At 51.5% G+C, this 22314-nt stretch overlaps 1 protein-coding gene across 3 annotated transcripts in view; it reads left to right on the forward strand.

Annotated features, from left to right (window-relative positions):
- The window catches only part of PUDP (pseudouridine-5'-phosphatase), a 97856-nt gene that overhangs the window by 28014 nt on the left and 47528 nt on the right, over positions 1–22314 (forward strand). For all 3 annotated transcript variants that reach the window (XM_036932601.2, XM_036932598.2, XM_036932599.2), the window contains exon 3: positions 7941–8170. In XM_036932601.2, the coding sequence (XP_036788496.1) occupies positions 7941–8170 (230 nt within the window). The remainder of the gene's footprint in view (positions 1–7940; positions 8171–22314) is intronic.

A 22314-nucleotide genomic window follows, 5' to 3' on the forward strand; every position in this document is an offset into this window, starting at 1 on the left:
CTGATTGTGATGGGGGCGTGTCCCTACCTGGGCCCATCACCTGGGGAAGTGGCCCCTGTACGTGATGGGTGGCTTCTCCCTTCCTGGGCCCGTCACCTGGGGAAGCGGGCCCCGATTATGGTGGGAGTGCGTGTCCTTGCCTGGGCCCATCCAGCCACCTAGAGGGAGGGTAGGGCTGACCCGTGGGGCATGCAACAGCCCACGGAACTCATCTAAATCACCCTCACATCGGCAGTCTAATTGCTGAATGTTTTGGAAGCCTTTTTCCAGGAAGGCATGGGCCATGAATGTCCTCAGGAAATCCAAGCAGCAGTTGTGCAGGCATTGTCTACATGACCTAACAGAGAAATGTAAACTATGGCTTACTCAAGGGTATAATTATCTTCTGAATATAGGCATCTTTTAAATTGTGACAAATATTTCAGAGAAAAAAATACATAAGTGGTTCATCCACTGTGAGTCTTCTGGGGCTTTAACAGGTATGGGCGGTATCAAAACTTGAAATGTGATTTAAGTAAGGAAAATTCTTGACTTGCGATAAAAGAAAACCTTTCAGAAGTATTACCCATGAAAGATGTCGCTTACCGCCGTCGCATTTTGAGCAACTTCTTTCATTTGTGGATTCCCCGAGATTAGAGAAATAACGTATGCTGGCATAATTTAATGAGAGTGATTTGGTTTAGAAGGCCAATAACAACGTCAGCATGTCTTATGGTACAGGACCCTCTGCAAGGCTTACCTGAGGTCCTAGCTCTTTGCCTGTGCACCTGTTTCACAGGGTGTGGGATTCCCCAAGGGAAAGCCCAGGACAGGGCATCTGAGTCCGTGAGAGGAGTGTGACAAGGCCGTGTGGTCCATGCACTGCAGGCAACCCGGGGCTGCCCCGTGGCACACAGCCCCTCAGGTGTGCAGGCAGCACCCTGCACCTCTGGGCCTCCTATCCTCCTGGTCCTAGCTCTCGCCTCCTGGCTGCTGTAAGATCAGCCATGACTGGAGAACACATGAGAGAACTTCTCCCCAGCAAGGATCTAGTCCTCAAGGGGACTGCAGAGTCAGCCCCACTCTTCTCCATCTCTGCTCGGCTTCTTGGAAAGACATAACCCAGCCATGAAGTGCTCATGTCTCACTGTGTTGTGGGCCCTGGTCCCATTTTTACCCAAGTCCATTTTTTCCTTCTTTCCAGACTATCTTATCCCGTGTAGTTACGCCTGTTTCCAGCTCCGCGGCGTGGGTGGTTTTCTTCTCTCACTTCGTTCTTTATTTTTCTTACAGCCTTCATCCCCAATGGCTGTTAACATATTTATCAACAGCCTCCCCCCTTTATGAACGTGCTTTCTTTCACTGAGCAAGAAGACATTCATTTTCTTAGCCTGAAACGCCCCTCTTGTGTCACTTGATTCCTGAATGCATCTAGTGCTGAGTGGCAGCTGAGGGGGACAGTAGAGGAATGTCCCTTTCTCAGTGGGGTGTGTAAACTGAGAGGGCATGCATGTCCATTCAAGTGAAAATCCACAGTGCATATTGGGTTCATGTCAAAAAGAGAAATTCATGGAAGAGCTGCTGAAGGGCTATGAAGGAAAATTAAGGGAATTATTGTGGGGGCAGGGGCAGCTTTGTGGTTGGGGGCCGGAGCTTGCGGTGAACTGAGGTGGACAGGTAGGAGGTGGGTGGGCGAATGGGGAGGGCCCGGTCCGACAGACAGTGTGGAGGAGCCACATCGGCGAGCGTGTCCGCTTCTGGAAGCGACAGGTCAGCTGAGCCCCTCATCGCTGATGGGCACGGGGAATGGGCAGGCCTCTCAGCTCGATTAACTAAGGTCCTTGTGCCACCCAGGATGCTCTGGGGCTGTTCCGTGCCGCAAATTCTGCACATCTAAGTAAAATCTGGCAAAGTTGTGGTATAACGCGAATCAACAGACTCAATTTTGAAAACAAAGCAGGTCCCGACTTTTCCAGGTGAACTCAGGACCAAGGTAAGGTTTGTCACGTGTGGTAGAAGAGAAGGCTGGCTGTCCAAGAGGGGTCGGGCCCAGGGCTGCGCATGGAACCCCCACACCACCTCCAGCAGCTGTCGTGTGAGAACAAAGGGCTTTTCTGTGTTGAGACCTAGTGGCCTTGTGAACTGAGAGGCTGGGTATGGGCGTCACATGTGACCAGTGTCCCCTTTACCTAATGCACCGGAAATGGGCATTTCTGAGTGCCCACTGCAGAGAACAGTTCGAAACTTCCAAGTCGGATATTACCTGGTTTGTATGAACTTCCATAACTGATTTTTGCTTGTCTTATGCAGAGATTTCAAACAGCTTGGCATATCAGACTGATTGACTTTTTGTGTATGTAATTATTGTCTATTAGGGATTTCTTTGGACTGCATTTCATGAGATGAAGAAAATTTTCGAAAATTAAAAAATTCTGCCCCTTTCAGGTTGCATTGAAATGGTAGGCCAATGATTACTGTCCAGTATATGGCCCACTAACATCCCCATTACAGAGTTGAGCTATGTAGCCCAGGAATTGAACATTACACATTAATAAACATGCATGCTATATGTAGATGACCTTTTATTATGTAGTATATAAAATATGTACTATTATAGATACTTAAATTCTCAACGTTATTTTGACAGCTTGCTCTAATCATGCTTTAATAATGTGGACATTAATACAGAATACTTAGTTAAATGGATGTTGGAAGACAATCGTTGGGGCTTGTGAATCATTTTTCTAGAATGGTGATTCCTTAGGAGGTTAATTTCCAATGTGGTCTGAGCTTCACTTCAGCTGCTGGAGTGATTCCTGTGAACTGTGATGACTGATCATTAGCACCCCGGGGTGAGAGGGTGGGGGTAGCGGTGAGATTCCGAAGCCTGGGTGGCGTCCTTCCCTCGACAATTTGCCTCAACTTTTCCCGGCCTTTTGTATGTTCCATCTTTCCTCTGGTGCTTGCCCAAGACCTGGTGGTGTGCCGCAGAGACTGGCAAACTGTTCCTGTGCCTTCGGCTATATAAACCGTGTGCTGTTTGTCACAACTGCTCAGCTCTGCATCCTTAGCAAAAAGAAGCCACAGAAAATGTGGAGAGGGATGGGTGTGGCTGCACTCCCACAAAACTTTCTCTGTGGACCCTTCAATTCAAACTTTCTGTCATATCCCTCTTCTGGCACTTTCCATTTAAAAATCCAGGTGGGCTGGACATGCATTTCGAAGAAGCATCTTAAGATGAGGTCTCAAGAAGTGAGGGTTGAAATCTTGGATGCAAGACAGCCGAACCCTTGGGCACTCCATCCCCCTTTGTGTATCCAAGATGCCACGCCGACCCCACCCTGAGCAGAAAACAGGCTATTTATTATGCTTAAAAGCTGAACAGAGAGACTTCAAATATGAACGATCAGGTGTGTGGAGGGTGCAGTGGGAATCAGAGGCGAGGGGAGCAGCTGCCCACGGAGGCCCCTGAGGGAACCAGCAAGATCCTGCAGTTCTCCGAGACAGGAGCGCGTCCACAGACGGAGGGAGGGTGGGGACGGTGAGGGAGAGGACCGGGCATCCTGCCCTCGCTCCCAGGCACGGGGCTTGGGGAACAGGCTCCTTGAGGGCAATGACAGCCCATGTGAAGAGTTCCCCTCCCACGGTGCAGGGCTTCATGGTGGGAGTCGATACGCCTTCATCTCCCACAGGCTTGTGAGCACAGCGTCCGGGGTAGTTCCAGTTCAAAGTGCTGATTAGAAATCAGGAATGAAGTGAAAAGCCAGGCATTGCCAAAGGTCCCCTTTGAGGAAGGCGAGGTATCCAGATACCCCTCTGAGAAGCTCTGCCCAGCAGCCCTCAGGCCCTGTCCATGCTGCCCTGCTGGGGTCCAGGGCTCCGGGTCTGATGGCAGCTCGCAATGCCCGGGGCCTCTTTCTACTGATGCACACAGCAACCCCCAGGCTGTTTGCTCCTTTCCCCGCCTTCTCTGCCTTCTTCCCCTTGGTGAGCTCTGTCCGTGGTCACTCACAGGTTCTGAAATGTTGCCAGCACATTTTTCTCTTTAACAGTCACGAATGATGCTCTTTTCAGAACCAAGGCCCCCGTTCCTGGTCTCCACTGCCGTCTCTGCTGGCTCGGGCCCTGTGTTGACTTTCCCAGGGCTGCCGTAACAGAGGACCGCACAGTTGGTTGCTTAGCGCACATAGATGTATGCTCTCACCGTCTGGAGACCACAAGTCCAAAATCAAGGTGTGAGCAGGGCTGCACTCAGTCCTGAGGCCCCAGGGGGGGCTCCTTCCTGCTCCGTCAGCTTCTGGGGCTCCAGGCGGCCTGGGCTTGTGGCCACATCCTTCCTGTCTCCGCTTCCATTGTCACATGTCTCCTCTGTCTCTCCTCTTGGCATATAAGGACACCGGGTGCTCTGGTGAAAATGTTTGTCTCCCCCACATTCATATATAACCCCCAGTGTGCTGGTTTTTGGAGGTGGGAGCTGTGGATGTGATCGGTCATGAGCGTGGACCCCCTGGTGGCATTCATGCCCTCATACAAGAGACGCAGACAGCTCCCTCGCCCCTTCCGCCCCGTGAGGACACAACGAGAAGTCGGTCATCTCTGAGTCAGAAAGAGGGCTCCCCACAAACATGGGGTCTGCCAGTGCCTTGATCGGGACTGAGCCTTCAGAACTGTAACAAGTACACTTCTGCGTTCGTAGGCCGCCTGCTACCACAGCGTGCACGGACTGGGACACCAGTCTCAGGTGTGCCTACACCTGCCGTGCTCTCACTGCCAGCGTCCTTAACCACATCCGCAAAGACCCTTGTGCCAAGGAAGGCCGTGTTCAGGGGCACCAAGGGTTTGGGCTTGGTCAACAGCCCACCCAGCACACAGTCGCATGCCTTTGATGTGTACCAGTGCACTGTTAGCCTCCCTGCCTTTCAGGTACTGGGAATGCCGCCTTCTGAGAGAGGTGGCCTGCCAGTCCTTGCACAGGGGAGGGTGGGGAGGGACAGGGGAGGAGGAGCCCAGCCCAGCACTGTCAGCACGATGCACGCAGAGAAGGTCTAGGCTGGCAGAGTCCCCACACAGCGTATCTGGGCCCAGGGTAGCCTCGATGTCTCTTCTGCTTGTGGGCACCTGGTGGTGGTCATCCCCTGACCCCATGGCCCGTCCGCAGTGACACCTGCCATCATCTTGCTGTCTCACTCAGAGACCCCTAGGCTCTTCACCCACCGCACGGTTCTTCGTGGTGTGCGCGTTTCCGTAAGTGGCTTCGTCTCCTTTGGACGGCTAGCTCCTCAGCGCGGGCCTTCGTGTTTAGGTGGAGCGCTGCTAATAAAGCCTTAGCCGTAGGGTGTGGGCGGATGTCTCCATGCAAGGAATGAATCCCAGAGAAATACTGCAAAGAGCTCCTGTCTGCTTTCAGCCTGCTCTACATGGTTCCTTCTTCAAATCCACGTTATGGCAGCGCCTGTGTCTCCACCAACCTGAGGTCTCTAGGATGAGGTGCAGTGGAAACTTCCTTCCAGTCCGGATTGCTCATTCCTCACATTCCTTATTTCCGCCCCCCACCTGGAGGTAGTCTTCTGAGATCCAGTTCTGGGTAGCCATAGATACCAGTCTTCCTGCCCTTCCCTTAAACCAGCATATGCACACCAAGGACTAAAAGCTGTTAGCCGGATTTCATTTATATACTTAATTAAGCAGCTTCTCCGCAGGACAGAAGTGCATTTACATTTTTACAGTCCTTTCCTTCTCAGAGACGGTGCCTGAATAAGAAAAAGTCGGTGTGCAATATTTAAAGGCCACAAAAGTGATTGAAGGAATCAGGCAATTATGTTTCAGGGTATTTGAATGTTTTATTAATAGACTGTAAAGCTGAAGTTTTGTCGAATGAGAGAGTGACAGTGATAACGTTCATCTGGGCTTCCTTCATGCATGTTAAGTGCCCACCCACGTGCTTACGTGAGGCCCTTCTCTTGAGTTCATGTCTGTACTGGTCTCAGACATTTTGAAGAAACACATATGTTGGGACAGATTTAAAAGCAGTTATCCAAAAGCATTTTTGATCCATTGCTCTATCGATAAAAATCATTGTGTATGCTCTCTAGTACAGGCTTCTTGCTGTCTGTTTACTTATATGACAGCACTGTTATGTTAGGTATTTTACAAAGTATTCACAGAACTAGAAATGTTACAAGGAAAAGCTAATACCAAAGAAACTATTTAATTTTTTTAAATTAATAGCACCAAATAAATTTTCCAAAAAAATGTTCTTTTTCCGGTATGTTTTAGAGTGAGCCATTTGTTTAAATATGCTCCGTTATTTTTTAAAGTCTTGGCTTATTTTTGTGTAATACAGTTTGAAAAAACTTGTTTTAAATTCTGGTCATTTTGATACTCAGCTTTAATTACTCTATCCAGAGAAAGTTTCATTATTCACTGTATTTTTGTTTTGAGGATTCTTTTAAGCCATCCACTGGGTAAGTAAAGGTTCTTTTTATTGAAATGTAGCTAATAAATTTTATCCTCCATGATATTAATTGGTGGTTGTTACAAACTAATGGGATGTTCTGGCATTTTAATATTTTTAACTCAGGCATTCAAACCCTGTGGAAACCCCTCGTGTAGAATACTTTTACACTGGTTGAAAGTTGTTTTTAATTGTGAGGGTGTGTGTATGTGTTCACGAGAGGACGTAGATCTGTAGTTTCCTAGTCAGGCTTCTGTCCAGCTTGGCAAAAAAATGTTGCATTTTTTTCCATTCTGACACTTTATAACTTGGGCAAATTAAAATATTTATAAAGCTGTTACAAGGTCATTAACAGCTAATCCCACCATCTCTGCTATTTCTGTGTCCATTTCTAATGATCCCTTTTTTCTCCTGGGTTATGGGTTGTATTTCTCTACTTTGTGGGCATGGTAGCTCTTGACTGGATCTTGGACATTGTGAATTTTATATCCAGCGGAGTGCTGGATTATAGAGATTTCATTTCATTGAAGAGTTGTCCTAGAATGGAATTAAGATCCACACCTTCCTTTGAACATCTTAGGACTATTTCTCTAAAGGGTCAAGTGCTCACAGTATCAGCTGCCTTAATGGTTTTAGGTATTTGAAAGAACTGTGTCCACCTTTTCTGCAGCAATTAAGAAAGTAGGGACACTCACTGCCTCATGTAATTATCAGAATAGTCATGATTATATGATGATTCAAAATATTATTTTAGGTTAAACATAGAGGTTGGTGCTGGTTAATCAGCACAGGGTAAAGGTAGAAATTCCTGTCATTTTTGACATTCCTGACAACCAGCCGTCCCTTACTGGTCAGTGAGTAACAACATTCCCCCGAGTCCCCTGTTCCTGATCCTCACAGTTACTAAGAGTCAGGGAGACCGTCCCTTTGCGTTTTGCGTGGTGGCGGCTGTCGTTCAGCCATGTCAGGCAGGGTCTGTTTTGTTCTCTTACTAGGAATAAGCCCCTCGCTGTGTAGGGAGGGCTCCTCTCTTCAGCTGGGAACCCCTCCCTCCTCGGCCTCTGATGGAGGCCGTGTCCCCCTCTCTCCCCCCAGCAGTCTGAGAGGAATGATTGAATGGCTTCCCGCACAGTCGAGTTTTCTCAGAATGCGCCAAGAGCACACCTGCTGCTTCAGAAATAAAGCAAAACCGAGCCCGCACGACGGCTCGCCGGGGCAGGAGGCGCCTCCCCGGGGCTGCTCTGCCCCGTGTCCCCGCGTCGGCCGGGGAGGCTCAGCGGGCACCGCGGCACGTGCCTGCAGCAGCACCGCCTCCCGTTCCTTGGGGATGCAGGAGCCCAGTGCACCGCTGCTCTGTGTTTTGCTTGGAGGAGGGATGTGTGAAAGCTGACAACCTCCTCTAGGTCGGTGTGTGTCAGATGAGGCGGTTCCTGAGCAGGGGGGCTGGGGTCCCCAAGCCTGCAGGGCGCCCCGGGGTGCACCCTGAAGGCTGTCCCTCCCCCTCCAGGGGCTGAGAAGCTGATCCACCATCTGCGGAAGCACCACGTGCCCGTGGCCGTGGCCACCAGCTCCGGGACCCTTTCCTTCGAGATGAAGACCAGCCGACACAAGGAGTTCTTCGGCTTGTTTCATCACGTCGTCCTGGGCGACGACCCCGCGGTGAGGGGCGGGAAACCGCACCCCGACATATTTCTGGCCTGCGCGGAGAGGTTCGCGCCTCCTGCTCCCTTGGACAAGGTAAGCCCCGCGGGCGCGGGAAGGGGCAGCCCGGGCGCGTGGCCCAGCCTGGAGGTCCCCGTGCTCAGCGCCACCTCGCGTGCCCCCCACACCTAGACAGCAGGGTCGGGGGTCCCCGGGTGAGAGGCGCACAGGGCATCCCTGCACCGCCCCCGCGTGCAGCCAGCAGAGCCACCCAGCCAGCCGGACCGCCCGATGTCTGGGATGCGCAGAAAGCCTGCCCGTCACAAAACACTGCCTCGGGGACGCCGTGCAGGAAGGGGGCGTTCGGTCAAGTGGCGCCCTGGCGTCCCCATGTGTCGTGAGCATTCCGTTGCTCACAAGGTTTTGCTCACAGTGACCTTTGCTTTACGCCATGACGTTTCCGGGCCTCTGCCTGCTTCTGCACTGGGAGCGGGTGGCTTGGGGATTTGGGGGCTGCCCTGCCCCTCCCGCCTCTTTGGCTGCTTCCTTCCGCGGGGTCCACGGGGGACATGGGGCCAGTGGTGCTGCTGGGAGCCAGCTGAGAGTGAGTGGGCGGCGGTTGTTAGCTTTGCTCCGGACGCTCCTCCCACTCAGTGGCTGCTGTGTGGGGCCGTAGCCTCAGCCGTCCGCTCCTGCAGGTGCCCAGACAGGGCGGCGCGGGGTTCCTGCAGGTGACCTGTGCCCCTGCAGCAGCAGCAGCAGCAGGCGGGCGACCCGGGCTGACGGGCGCTGCCGCATCCCCCAGGGCTCTTGTTCCCGGGGACTTGGCTGTTTGGTGGGGGAGCTCGTTCAGGTGCAGAGAAGTGCTTCACCGTGGCCCCTTGTCACTAAGGAGTGACCCAGAGACGGTGCTGACGCTTCGCTAGGCAGTTGGCAAGCTCTGGGACAGTCGCTCAGACCTGCTTCCGAGGGAGCCGGGGGCTGGGGCGTTTGAATGATGTGTTTTGGAGTGTTTTTTGGATCAAGGTCTTAACTTACCACGCTGACCCATAGAGGCTGTGAAAATATGGGACCCTTGCCCTGTCCCCGAGTCCCTAGTGCCAGCTGGGTGTTCCCAAGCTCACTTGCATTCTGCCCCTAATTACCTGGGGTCAGTGCGCAAGCCACAGGCGGAGGGCTCAGTCCCACGAGACTGCCCCCACTTCAGATGTCAGCCGCAAGTGGGGTACCCAGGCCGCCCGCATGTCTGCCCAGTCAACTGCACACTGCGTGGTTCCCATACAGCCCCTGTCACAGTTTCAATCATATATTGGAATAACTCATAGAATCAGGAAAACGCTGGTGTTTACTGGCTTATGATAAATGATACAACTCCGGAGCAGCCCCGTGGAAGATGTGCTTGGGGCCCGAGGTCTGGGGAGCAGGGGTGAGAGCTCTCTGCCCTCTCTGGGCTCACCTCCGTGTGCCCGTCAGCTCAGAAGCTCCAAGAACGTTTTCTAGGGTTTCTTGCAGACGTCTCATTACCTAGGCCTCATGATTAAATCATTGGCCATTGGTGACTGTATCATTGGGCGTGGAGGCCAGGGGATGGGGATGAAAGTTCCAGCCTTCTAGTCATGCCTCTTCCTGCCCCCAGACCCAGTCCTGAAGCCACCTATGGCCCCTGCATCAGCCAGGGGTCACTTAATGAGCCTAAACTTAGGTGTGGTTGAGAGGGGCTCCTGGGTGTAAAGTGTGTCTGTTCCTTATGTCAGAACATCCGTATGTGTGCGTGCTTGGCATCCCGCTCAAATTACACAGAAAGGTGTTCTTTTTCCCTAAGGACTAGCTTCTTCCTTAAAAGAATCTTTTTATACCTCCCGGTTGTAAAGCCTTCCTCTTTTTAGAAATGCCATTTTTTGTTTGGTGCAAGTTGCTGTTTATCTGTTCACAAGTACAGGGAAGGTGTGTTCTCCGCCCATGGCACTTTCCTGCTGAATTCGGTTTGACTGAATAAAGACAAAAGCAAGTTGTGGCAGGTAAAGGGGTTCATACCCTGTTTATTCTCAGGGCGGGAGGTCTCAGCCTCTCCTGGTCCTGTGCGGCTCCGTCCTGCTCCCTAGCACAGGCCTCATCCTCTCTGAGCACCAGAGACCCCCGCTTCCCTCCACCAGCTGCCGTTCTCTCCTGTTCTCCCTGCCGGCTGCCCTTCTCCGCGGTCTGACCTCCCTGCCCTCCTGGCCCAGGGAGGTGTCCTGTCGGCAGGTCCCTGGTGACTGGCAGATGCTCGACCCATTACGTACCAGGAACTGAGAGAACGGGTGTTTCCCCTCCACCCCTCCCCTGGGCCCGTACTCCTGTGATTGCCCAGCCGCTCTGTGCCCGGTAAACATCTCCCTGCTCTCATAAGTATGCACAGCAGGCTCTCATATATACACAGTGGGTGCTCTGAAGGCCAGGCGGGAATCCTGGGCAGAAATTCCCATTTTCTCTACGAGGTGCCACACTGGACCAGCGGATTCCCAGGGTGGTTCAGAGTGGGCACACACCGCCTTTCAGTCCGGCCTTTACTTCCTCCTAAAGATCGGAGAGGAGACTTGCCTTGATGTGATCTGTGTGTGGGGCTGAGGCAGAAAAGGAAGAGGATGTAATGTTTCTTCCAGCTAAGGCAGACCTTCATTTGCAAGGAGACCCATGTTAATGGAAACCTGACGTTTCTGAGTTTTAAAGTGTGTAGGAAGCAGAGTGTGTATGGAAAGCATGTGCTCACTTTGTACGAGGCCATTTGCAGAGAAGCCCTGCATGCTTCCCCCGTGCACAGAACCCCCTGCACGTCTCCCCCTGTGGACATTTCCCCTGAGGAGGCACCGTGCAGAAAGGCCTGATTTCCCTGTTCTCCTCATTGGCAGTGTTTGTTTCAGACCCGGCCAAGAAAAGCAAGCAATTACAGATCTGAAGAGTAACTTAGCTCTGAACGTGTTCCAGACGTTACCCTTGTAACTAATCCATGTTTGTTTATGGGTGTGATGGTCTTGCAGAAGTGAAACCTTTCTTGTCATAATTTTTAGGCAAATATAGTTAAGGCTTTCGGGCTTTTTCCTCACACGATGTGCATATTGTAATGCTGAAAGGAGATACTAACGGGCTCCCTGAAGTAGAGGGACCCCTCATTTTTTCCTTGCGTTTTGTCTTCCTAACACAGGAAGCGGTTTCCAAGGGGCTTGTTGAAACATGCTTTTGTCCTGCTGTGTTCTCCTTGGTGCGAGCGCATTGCTAGTGCGCCTCCGGAGTTCAAGGGCATTTCATGTGATACTTAAGTCGCTACAGACTCTCACAGTTGCTCTTGGGAATTTTTTATGCGGTGGGTGTCACCAGATTAATTAGGCGCAGTTGGAGTGGTAGGACAGTAGAAAGCAAGCAGTGGAAAAGGGGGACGTCCTCTTAAGGCATGAGTTAATTTTACTAGGAGAAAGTGCCTTGGAGAACTGCATTAAATAAACTTTCATTGAAAACATTTCCTTCTGAGTTACCTGCGAATCACGCTTCCATGCTCAAGGTAAACAGATAAGGCCGTCTTGCCGCGTGCCCGTAGCCAATCCTCGCTAATGAGCACGCGTGGAGGCTCCCGCGTGAGAGGGCGCCCCAGCCTCGCAGCAGCAGCCCCAGGGGTGCAGGGGATCGCGCTCAAACTTCACGGTTGGCGCACGCACTTGTGGGGGCTGGCAGGGTGCTTGGAGCTAACGTCTGAGCTGTGCTGGCCCGTGTCTGTGGGTGACGGGACATCGCCGGGCCAAGGCAGGCGGAGGGACCACGTGGGGAGTCAGTCGCTCCCTGGCCCCCTGCTGTGTGACTTCTGCCACTCGAGTTCTTAGGCACAAAAGTGCCCAACTTGGTTCAAAAATAAAATGATGGCATCTTTGACATGTGATGTCTTGGGTTGATACTTACTACAAGTAAAACTTGAAATCCATTTTAAAAAGCATAATAATCGCTACTTTGCATATTTTAGTTTTCTTGTTTATGTCAAGAGCTGAGTTTCAGGGCTTTTTCTTTTCTTAGTTACCTGTTTTGTCTTTAAGAAAGTTCCACACATGGAACTTTAACACACCATAAGAGCATACACAGCACAGTAAGTCCATTTTAACCAGTGACTCTGGTTAACTGTGTGGTGTCTTCATCATAAACCTCAGACCATTCCCCCAGTCAGAGGAGTCATCACCTGAGATGACTTACCGATATGTGAAAAGGCCATTAGTATATTGTACATAACCTGTTAACAAAGACACAGGTTAACTTAAGAATCAATCCCTGGAGCTGTTTTTGTCCTACGTTGTGCATGTCCCCACATCTGGGCACAGGTGTGGGTTGTCAGCATCTTGCTGTCATTCACGACTGTGAAGAACTTGTTTACCTCCCAGAAGAACGGAAACCAGTGGATGCACTGGCCGTGTCCGGCTTGGAACTCAGGTTTGAGCTGTGCTGGCCCGTGTCTTGTGGGTGACTGACATCGCTAGCCTCCCGTTCCCTACGAGCCCTGCAGCCGCACAGCCATGCCGGAGCGCTTCCTAGGGGGGGAGGAGAGTCACCACACTGCAGTCCACCACCCCCAGCGGCTGCAGGGACCCTGCCTCTCTGCCATCACCGCCCAGGCCTCGTGACCACCTTCTCCTCCTGTCACTCACCAAGCACAGTGCTAGCACCTCTGGTCACTGGGCTTCAGTATTATTTCATGGCTCTTGCAGCCACATGTACGAGGCCCTCCCTTCATCAAAAACAGAAACTCAACTGTTATATTCACAGTTCCCCATTCTACTTCTCTCACTGAGTCTGGCTTAGCTTGGTGTCCTTCCTGAGGGCCAGTGGGCAAGACTGTTTGCATTCCCGGATCCCACGGCTGGGGAGGAAGGTGTTTCCTGTACTCTGAGGTTCGCTTAGGAGGGGCCTGCAAATGAAACTGACAAAAGACCTTGTTAATAGAGAAAAGATAGTTTATTTACATATACTTGGAATTTTACAGAAAAATGTACTTCAAGGAGGCAGTTAGAATCTGGGGCTTACAGATCATCTTAATAGGGGTTGGGGAGAGACAGCGGGCCGGACAGTGCTGGGAGAACAAATAACTTAGGGAAAGTAAACGGTCTCCTAGGAAAACCAGTGGTAGATGTGATAGTTTTGTGACAATGTTACAGTGTTTAGGCGATTTCTTATCCAGGTGCTGACCTGTGCGGATTTCAGCCACAAGAGTGAACCTTCCCTGGTTGTGAAACTCCCAGGAAGGGGATTTAAAACGCATGAATTCTTTATGGAGGCTTTGCTTTTAGGATGATAAGGAGAATTGAGACAAAGCCTCTTTGTGCAGCTGCTCATTCTCAAATATTTTCAGCTCAAAATAATCCTGAAGCTGCTGTGGCATGTTCTGGACCCCTTTCACCACCAAGAAGTCTCTGTTCTCCTTTTCCAAACACCCTACTGTCACCCTCTTGCCGCCGCCTCTGAATGCTCAGTGTCTAGCTGGCCAAACATAAGGCCCTCTGCCTGCTGCGTTCCCACAGCCTCCTCCCTTCCCAATAATCCTGCCTCTGGCTCTGCAGTCCGGACTTCAGCCCAGGTGCTTCCACCGTCCCGTCCGTGTGGCCTTAGGGCATCTTGCTGTCCTTGGCCTGGTTCCCTCCTAAGCAGCTGGCCCCGTGGCCTGCCCCAGGGACCGCTCAGACCACCGTTTCAGGCCCTGTCTCACACCGCATCTTCAGCCCTCTCCTCTTGCAGCCTCTCACCCTGGCACCTACTGCTTTCTGCCCAGGTTATCCCAGCCCCTTGCCACCCTTGAGGCTTGCTGCTCTGCAGATCCCGTCCAGACCTGCCAGCCCGTGCCTTCCTCTGCGCTCAGGAACTCAGGTGGCTTCTGCCCATCTTCCAGACCTTTAGCAGTGTCTCCCCTGCTGGCTGCACTAAAGAAATAAAAACATGCATGCATGATCACCTTTCTTATCGGATACAGCCTTTTGTAGATTTTCTCAATTGTCACTAAGAAACAAGCTATACACCAACTCACACGCATAGAATACTATATTTGCAATATTTAAAAACATAATTACCTGTATTCACAATCGCTAATGGAATAATGGGAAAGATCCAATGTCCTGGGACAGCAAATACGGTCTACCTCCCGCACACTCTCCCTCCCAGACCCACTGAACGATGCTCATCTTCATTTCAAAATCAAGTTTGATAATTGCTCTTGATAGTTTCCTAGCTGATCTTACAGATCAACTGAACTGAATAAACAAAAAACGATGGCAAGACCACTTTCCTTTGCAATCCCAAAGACCCTTAACCCGTGCGGAGTGTCACGCTGTACCTATGGGTGATGTTTTGTTCACTGAGACGTCTGGTAAATAAATTCATAGGCAATTAATTTGTTCTTCTTTGGATTCATATACACAAGACACATATATCAAATGAAATGTAAATGCTGAAACGATATGCCAGGAGCGACTCTTTGTTACCATGACTTAGCACCATAGTTGAGGGACTCCTTTCTAATTTATTCTTGTAATGGGGTTGCACCAGTATAACTGCTAAGCGGTTTCCTCAGTTCTGTGCATATCCGTGCATGAGGTTGTGAAATCTTCACATATTAGCGATTTCAAAGAATGATAGTTCTCATTAGGCCATCATGATGTCGTGTAGCACATCACCTGTCTACATAAAGCCACCATCACAGAAGGAAACAGTGGGCAGAACCCCAGATATTTAAGAAGATGAGCTGTATCTTGGATTTCCAAAAAAATATTAATGAAACGTGTGCCCTCCGATGCACCTATTAGATATAAATAGTACTGCAGGAATAAGGGCCAGTGACGTTTAACTAGCCCTGGAAGGGTTTCTTTGTACATTGATGGCTTTGCATTGTTAATGTTTCTAAAGCACTGCTGTGGCACCATTCTTAGGCTCTGGTCCCATCTTGCCGTCCCTGCAGCCCCGTGGCAGGCACACCGCTCAGCCTGGCCTTCTCCCCTCCTGCTTACTCCAGGGCCCCACCTTAGCTTTCTGCCTGTATTACTGGCATATCACAAGGGAGCCTGTGGGTTTGGGTGGGGGGCGGGGGAATGTCTTCAAAGGCTCCTTAGGCAGTAATAATGAACAGAATGGTTTTGAAACTCTGGATTCGTCATATACTAAGTTAGTAATTCCAATTCATCTCCAAGTTAATTATTTATTTCTAAGTTAATCAACTGGGCCAATAGTCCCCAATGATTTCCAAGGATGGCATTTAATCAATTCAGAGGTGGTTTTCTGTTTTACGAAGGGTGTCTCCATCACTGTCTGTTTAAACCAGGTGACTCGGTCATTTTGATTGGGTGGGGACCATCCCAGTTGTAGGTCTCGGTCTCTGTGTCCTGGCAACTGAGTCGGGCCTGGTCACCCCAGGTCAAGCCCAGATCTGGCTAGAGCTTGTCTGAAGTGTTCATCAGGGGGTCCTAATTTCTGTGGGGTGCAGGGAATCTTGAGCCAGCCATTCTTCAGTACTCTCCTAATTTTGAAAGTCTGTAACCCCCTCACATATTGTGGGCATAAACTGGATTAAATGGAGTCCCTGACTGTTTTGTAAAACAAAACATCACTCCCAATGAAGGCACAGGAACTGGGGTGTGAATTCCACAGAAATAAAGTAGCTTGGCCATTGGTTTGGGATTCTGCCAGAGTGCCTTCTTTCAGCTGTTAGTGAATTAGAGCATAGTCTTTCTTGATATTTTCTGGGAGGAACATGCACTTTGTTTTATTAGCTGGAGGCCTCATAGCATAATCAGGCTACGTTGGTTGCATTTTGTTTTATTTTTTCAACAGTGAGGTACAGCATCTATAGCTGGGTATGTTTAGAAAGCCTTCTACATGAATTCCGAGGCTTAACATCAGGCTAGTTATGCATATGCTCATTTTCCATCCTTGCCATTGAGAGGACCACAAAGTCAATGGCTGGAAACCTCAGGGTTCCAGAGGCCAGAATTCCAGGCGTGGCATAGTTGCATTGTCCCAAGTCCTCACAATGTGGAATCTAGATGCTGACTGGACTGGGCTCCTATCTATACAAGCTGGGAAAAATGCATTTGCAAGCTCTTAAGGAGCTGGCAGTATTCAGTTCCTCTCAGGACAGGACTTTCCGGGCTCCCTGTTGTTGCTGGCTTCCGTTGGCCCCCGCCATTGGTTCCGGCAGGCCTCCCTTTGTGCATCTCGGAGCCTGCAAGGGTACATTGGAACCTTCTTGCACTTCGAATCTTCTCTGCAGCATCTCTGCTGCTCCAGCCAGAGAAAGTGCCCCTGCTTTCAGTGCACACTGATTAAACCAGACCCACCTGTCCAGCCAGGACACCCACCCTATCTTCAGATTCATAACCTGAATCCCATCTGCAGAGACCCTTTTGCCACATACAGGGCCATAGTCACAGGTCCTGGCAGTAAGGGGTGGACATCTCAGGGCCATCTGCCTACCAGAATGCCTTGAGTTTCACCTTTCCCATCTGATAAAATGGGGCGAGACCATTAGGGTTTGCGGAAATTACGTTTGCTGCAGGAGTAAAGCTGCCCCCAGTGATTAAGCCCTGGGCTTCCTTCCTCTGCACCCTGGGCTTTTTCTGAATCATTGTCAAGGGTTCAGATTCCCGTTTCCTCCAGGGTTGCACTGCACAGCACCGCACGGCTGACCTGTCACGTGCACCCAGGTCCTGGGGTTTTCTTGGCCAGTGATCCCTTCCCAACTGCCCACCGTCAGGGGTCTGATACCCTCTGCCAGCATCCCCAGGCTTGCCCAGCAATGCCCCAGTGCCCCCTCGTTCTTCTCCAGCACACCGTGTCCCAGTTACTCTGGCAAAGAAGGCTCCACGTGAATCCCAGGTTGCCAAAGGAAGGATAGATGCCTGCTCTGTATCCCAAGACTGAGAAGAAGTTTATGTGAAGGAGAGGGACATTAACCAGGACACACGCTGTGGTGACCTGAAGTGCCTCTTGGCTGGGGTGCTCAGTGGAACCCACATCTGAGCAGGCAGGGGAGGAAGGGCGCCTCTCCAAGCTCTTTTTGTCTGCACCCAGTGCCGTTTCTAATGAAATGCAAGTGTAACCTACATGCCAGAGCTGATAGACATGTAAAGCCAAGAGTTGCCATCTGTGCTTTGGTTTATTGTAAGCACCTAAATTACAGTCAGTGTGTAAGGGAAGATTCAGAACACTTCCGAAAATGCAGCCGGTAAATTTCATTTGCATCCACACGCATCATGCCCCTGTCAGGCGTATCTAGCAAACACCTGCCCCAGATGCATTCCTCCGAGCCCTGGTTTTGAGGTCATTTCTTGGTTTCCTCTGAAAAACTTCCACACTTAGGAAACAAATGCAGCAAAGTTTAAACAACAGATTTACCCATGACAGTACTTCTGGACCATTTCTGTGTTAATAGTGACTGTCCAGTTCTTCTTCTAAGGCACAGAATCTCCTTTTTGGCAAAGATTTCCCTGGACGGGTGCGTCAAAGAACATTCTGGAAGCATGATGACAACCTAGTAGGGAGTTTATTAGAATTGGACATTAATGGGGGCAATGAGAGACAAGTGAAACGGTTGCTACCCTCAGCTGGAATGCAGCGCCTTCATTTCCAGGAGTGCTGGCTTTGCGACCACGTGGGTCAAAACCAGCATTCACCTGGGGATTCGGCACTTCGTATGTTTACAGGGATGGGGGTGAGAGCGTCCCTGGGAGGTAAACCCTCAGGGCATCGCCCCCAGACACCTCGGGTCGCGGGATGAGCAGGTGGCTGGGCCCTTAGGAGCAGTGTGGCTCCCCGAGACCGGAGACCCCCTGCAAGGCGCCGTGCCGCGTGCTCCCCTGCAGTGACTCTCACCCGTCTGTTAGCTCGGCGATGAAGCGTTCATCCCCTGCAGGCACAGTGCGTCCCTCCGGCTCTCCCTGGGGGCTGTCATTTCCCGTAGTAGTAGTGCAGGGCATGGAGACTGCAGGGAAACGTCACTCCCACGGGTCAGCGTGGCACCTCCTGCCCTGCGATGACCCCTGATGCGTCCTGCGCAGCAGCTGCTCCCAGGGCAGGCGGAACATGGCTGTGCCACCCCGGGGAGTGGTGGAGCCCTGCCACAGAGGCAGCATCCGTCCCTTCCCACGAGCCACACGCAGTTCCCAGGAGGGCAGCCGCAGGTGTGCCGTCCTGAGAACGCGGGCTGGAGGTTAAGTGCAGCTTATTGCTGTGTGGTAGCCTGCTCGGGCCGCCCTGACCACACACCGCAGGCTGGGTGCTTAACCAGCAGAAACTGGCATTCCCACAGCTCCAGAGGCTGGGAAGTCCTGCATCCGGGTTCTGGCAGGGCCTGGTTTCTGGAAAGGACTCTGTCCCAGCCCCCCTGCCCTCACAGCCCTTTCTCTGCACATGGGGGGCGAGGGGGTGAGCAGCCTCTCCCTTCCTCTTCTTACAAGGACACTAATCCTATCTGATTAGGGCCCTCCTTCTGCCCATTTAACCTTAAAGTCCTCCTAAGGACGCTCTGTCCACGCACACTCACATTGGGGAGTAGGGTTTACGTTCAGCATGAATTTGGGGGACACAGTCAGCCCATAGCACATACTTAGGCATATTAGTCATATAGGTGAATAATCTGCAAGAGGCCGACGACGTCACAGCTTAGTGCTTAGCAGGTGAAGCTAATCTGGGCACAGGCCATGCTGTGTATCATGGGTATCAGCAGAAGTCCAAGCAAGACTGGGGTGATCTTACACTATGGGGTGAACATAGACGAAGCAGGAAAAGAAAAACGCTCTCACACACTGGTAGGACTTGGTTTATGAATCTTTAGAACACTGAGTGCCTTTGAGAGCTTTGCTGGGCTTTTCAGTGGCTTCTGACAAATTGGTGGACACGGAATCTGACAAGAGAATTTTAGAAAACGTTTCCTGAGCTGTGTTTCACACCTTACATGCCCACACCTTACAGTGGCCACGACAGTGCCTCACAATGGATTTTTCATGAATCACCGACGCAGAAAATTCCTGAGGAAGCTCCCCACCCAGTCCCACCAAGGGGTTAAGATCCCAAGTTTCTTCCAAGCCTTTTCTCAAAAGAAAAGGGAGTCAAGTCAGTGGTGGTTTCTTTCATTTATGTTCCTTGTAAGTCTGGAGGGTTTGGTTAGGAATATGTTTCTGTCAGTACTGGTTTTTGTAGTTTGCTTTTCAGACCAAAGTTTATTTGATAAGACAGTACCTCTGCAATGCCCGAGGGGTACGGGAGCTCAAGGTCAGACCCTATTGTGCAGGGAACACACCACAACTAGGTGTGCTTTACCTGTAGGTGTGTGGGGGGGTGGGAAGACAGACCAACAGACAGCTAGGCGGGGATGGATGCCTGCATGCCTGATGGGTGGACATGTGAATAATGCAAACTACGAATGACAAAATACATTGAAACTGGTCATTTTTACAGCATTACACTAAAGACACTTCAATAAACCTCACAAAGTATGTGCCTGTGCAGCCTCACAATATCGTGGCCCTTGTTTATAGGTAATTCCCTGGCAGAGAACATGGAGACGAACATTTAACTGTTCATATGACTGCTGCTGACTGGAAGCTAACCAAAAAACAGATTTTAAGGCCTCCTGGAAATTTTGATACCTAACAAGTTGAAAACTGAACTTAATATTGCAAATTAATGTATGGGGAAAAACCCTGCCAGAAGTGATACGATGCAAGTTTTAACTGAACAAGTGGTGTTTTAGCAGAACATTGTTGTTTTTAGTGAGTGTATTCAGATCACACATGGCTCTAGGCATGGGGCCTGCTTTTGGGGTATAGAAGTGTTCATTGTACAAGTCCAGGATTTCTGAGAGTCTCGAAAATGAACGTGAAGTGGTTTTCTATCAAGTTTGCATTTTGCAAAGGGAAATCTTTATTCCCAAGAGGTGATAGAGCCACATTTGGAAAGTCCATTTGTTCCAGAAAATCGTGTAACTTGTAATTATTTAAAAGAAACCAAGTGCAGCCTGAAGTCGGTGTGGAGCGTGCTGCCCCGGAGGCTGGGAGCGAGCCAGGGTGGGACCGAAGGGGGCTTCTCCCTGGTGGGTGCCTTCCCCTGAGCTTGTGAGGAGGGACGGGAGGTCTCACGAGCGGGGCCCAGCGTAAGCCTTTACCTGGGATGGGGGTCCCGGCGACCGAGCACACCTCTGGGCAGCTGCACACCCTCACTGCGGTGATGGCCTCTCTTTGGGAAGGTCCTTCACCTGGGCCCTGCTGCTGCCCTGCCCTGTCCCCAGAGCCTGGATGCCCTGTGCACCGTGGAGAGCCACCCGGCCACTCCTGACCCCTCCCCTTCATCTCCAGCTTACGCCCGACCCACATTCAGCCCCTCACCTGCCTATCATCGCTGCACTTGGCCTTCCCATGCCGACCCCACCCCTCACCCCAGGACCCCGCACGTTACAGGGTTTGGGACCATGTTGTCTTCCTCTCCAGCGTGTCCTGCATCAAGCTCCGTCGGCTGAAGCCCCTCCCTGCTCCCACCCACTTCCATCCAGGCCCCCCACTCTCAGACAAAGAGTCTGTTACACAGACCTTCGGTATGACATGCAGCGTCTCAGTTACATGATGCTCCTTCTAGAAAGTTGCAGTGCAAGATGCACAAGAACCCCTCAGGTGGTCCTGCTGAGCAGCCCGGCGAAGGACACGGGCGTCGGCTGCCTCCCAGGGCACTGCTGAGCGTCTGTCTTCAGAGAGCAGGTTCAGCACCGTGAGAGATGGTGCCCGTAGATGCTCCACCTCCTCAGTAGCTGGAAATGCCCTGCTGTCTAAACGAAGCCCCTCCAGCTACAGTTTACTTCAGCTCATTTGCTCTCCTAGAGATGGCATTCAGACATAGTTCAGCCTTCCGCTGGGTAACCCGAGAAGAGCGTGGCATCCTGGGGACCCGGGCCCTTCCTGAATTTTGTCAGCGGCGTGCCTGCGTGACCCTGAGCATACCTCTGAACTCCCCTGGCCCAGACCCCTTACCCATGACAGGAGGGCGCTGGGCCCGCCGCTCTCCTCCAGCTGGGGCACCCCGGGGGCCCTTTAACGCCCCACGTCCTGTGCCAGGACACTTGGCCAGCTCCCTGACTGAGCAGGTGTCCCTATGCTCACTCCCTGCTGGGTACCTGTGAGGCTGTGACTGACCCAGCCCTGCCTAGGGACACCCAGGTGAGTGTGAACACAGCTGCGAGCACGTTCTCCTTGCCCAGACACTTCCCTGAGGTCATGGAAATGTGTCCTGCAATACCCAGTACGTGTCCTGTGCTACCAGGAGATCACTACACTAATTAGGTGATACAAACGTGCAAATGCACATGCATGCTCCCATGACCCCCGTGGCATAGGGAGAAAGGGTATCCTGGGCTGCCAGCCCCTCCTGCCTGCCGGCAGTGCTGCGGAACCTTTACTCAGAGGGACAGCGTCCTTCACAGAGACCAGAGGGCTTGGACGGAAGTCATGCATTGCGAGTGGGTGTAATGACTTCAGGGACCAGCGGAGTCGTTCAGAGCAGGGTGGGGCGGGCAGGGCTGGCACTGAGGGAACAGAGCACTTAACAATGAGGGGGTGACGTTTGACCAGTGAAACTCTGGTTGGCTGGGGAATGAGGGTAATTACCGCTCAACCAGTGGAGCTTCCTATCAGCTGCGTGGAGCAGAGAGGAGCTGCAGGCAGATGCTGGGTCTCCGATGCACCAGCACACTCCCCCTTATGTTTGTGCAGATATACGCTGTGTTATTTTAGCTAATATTATTCAATGGTTTCGTGATGCTTGAGTCCTGTGAGTCACAGGCAGAGACTGTCCGGGTAACTTTCAAAGATTTATTCTTTGGTTTCAAGAGATAGATAAAGCCGTGCTGTGAATATTCCTAAAATGTGCAGGTTTTCAGACACTGGGTACTTTTCTCCTTTGAGTGGCCCTTAGAAGCACATAGATCTTAGGAGCCAAGACATGGAGAATAAAGATGACATAAGAGGCATTTGGGGACATTTCTGCAGGTGCTTCCCAGGAGAGTGGTTCTGCTGTGCGGTCGTATGGCCCCTAAGGGGCAGGAGGGCGTGGGCAGCTCCAGCCAGGCGCACACGGAGTGGGCTCACTGAGCCTTCGGTGCCGCAAGTGCAGCCCGCGGGTGGGTGGTTCTGTAGACCCAGCACTGGGCTGGTGCCACGTGGGCAGGTCCTGTTTGGAGTCTGTTCTCTGCCCTGCATTCG

This window comes from Manis pentadactyla, chromosome Y, assembly GCF_030020395.1.
Source record: "Manis pentadactyla isolate mManPen7 chromosome Y, mManPen7.hap1, whole genome shotgun sequence".
NCBI lineage: Eukaryota > Metazoa > Chordata > Mammalia > Pholidota > Manidae > Manis > Manis pentadactyla.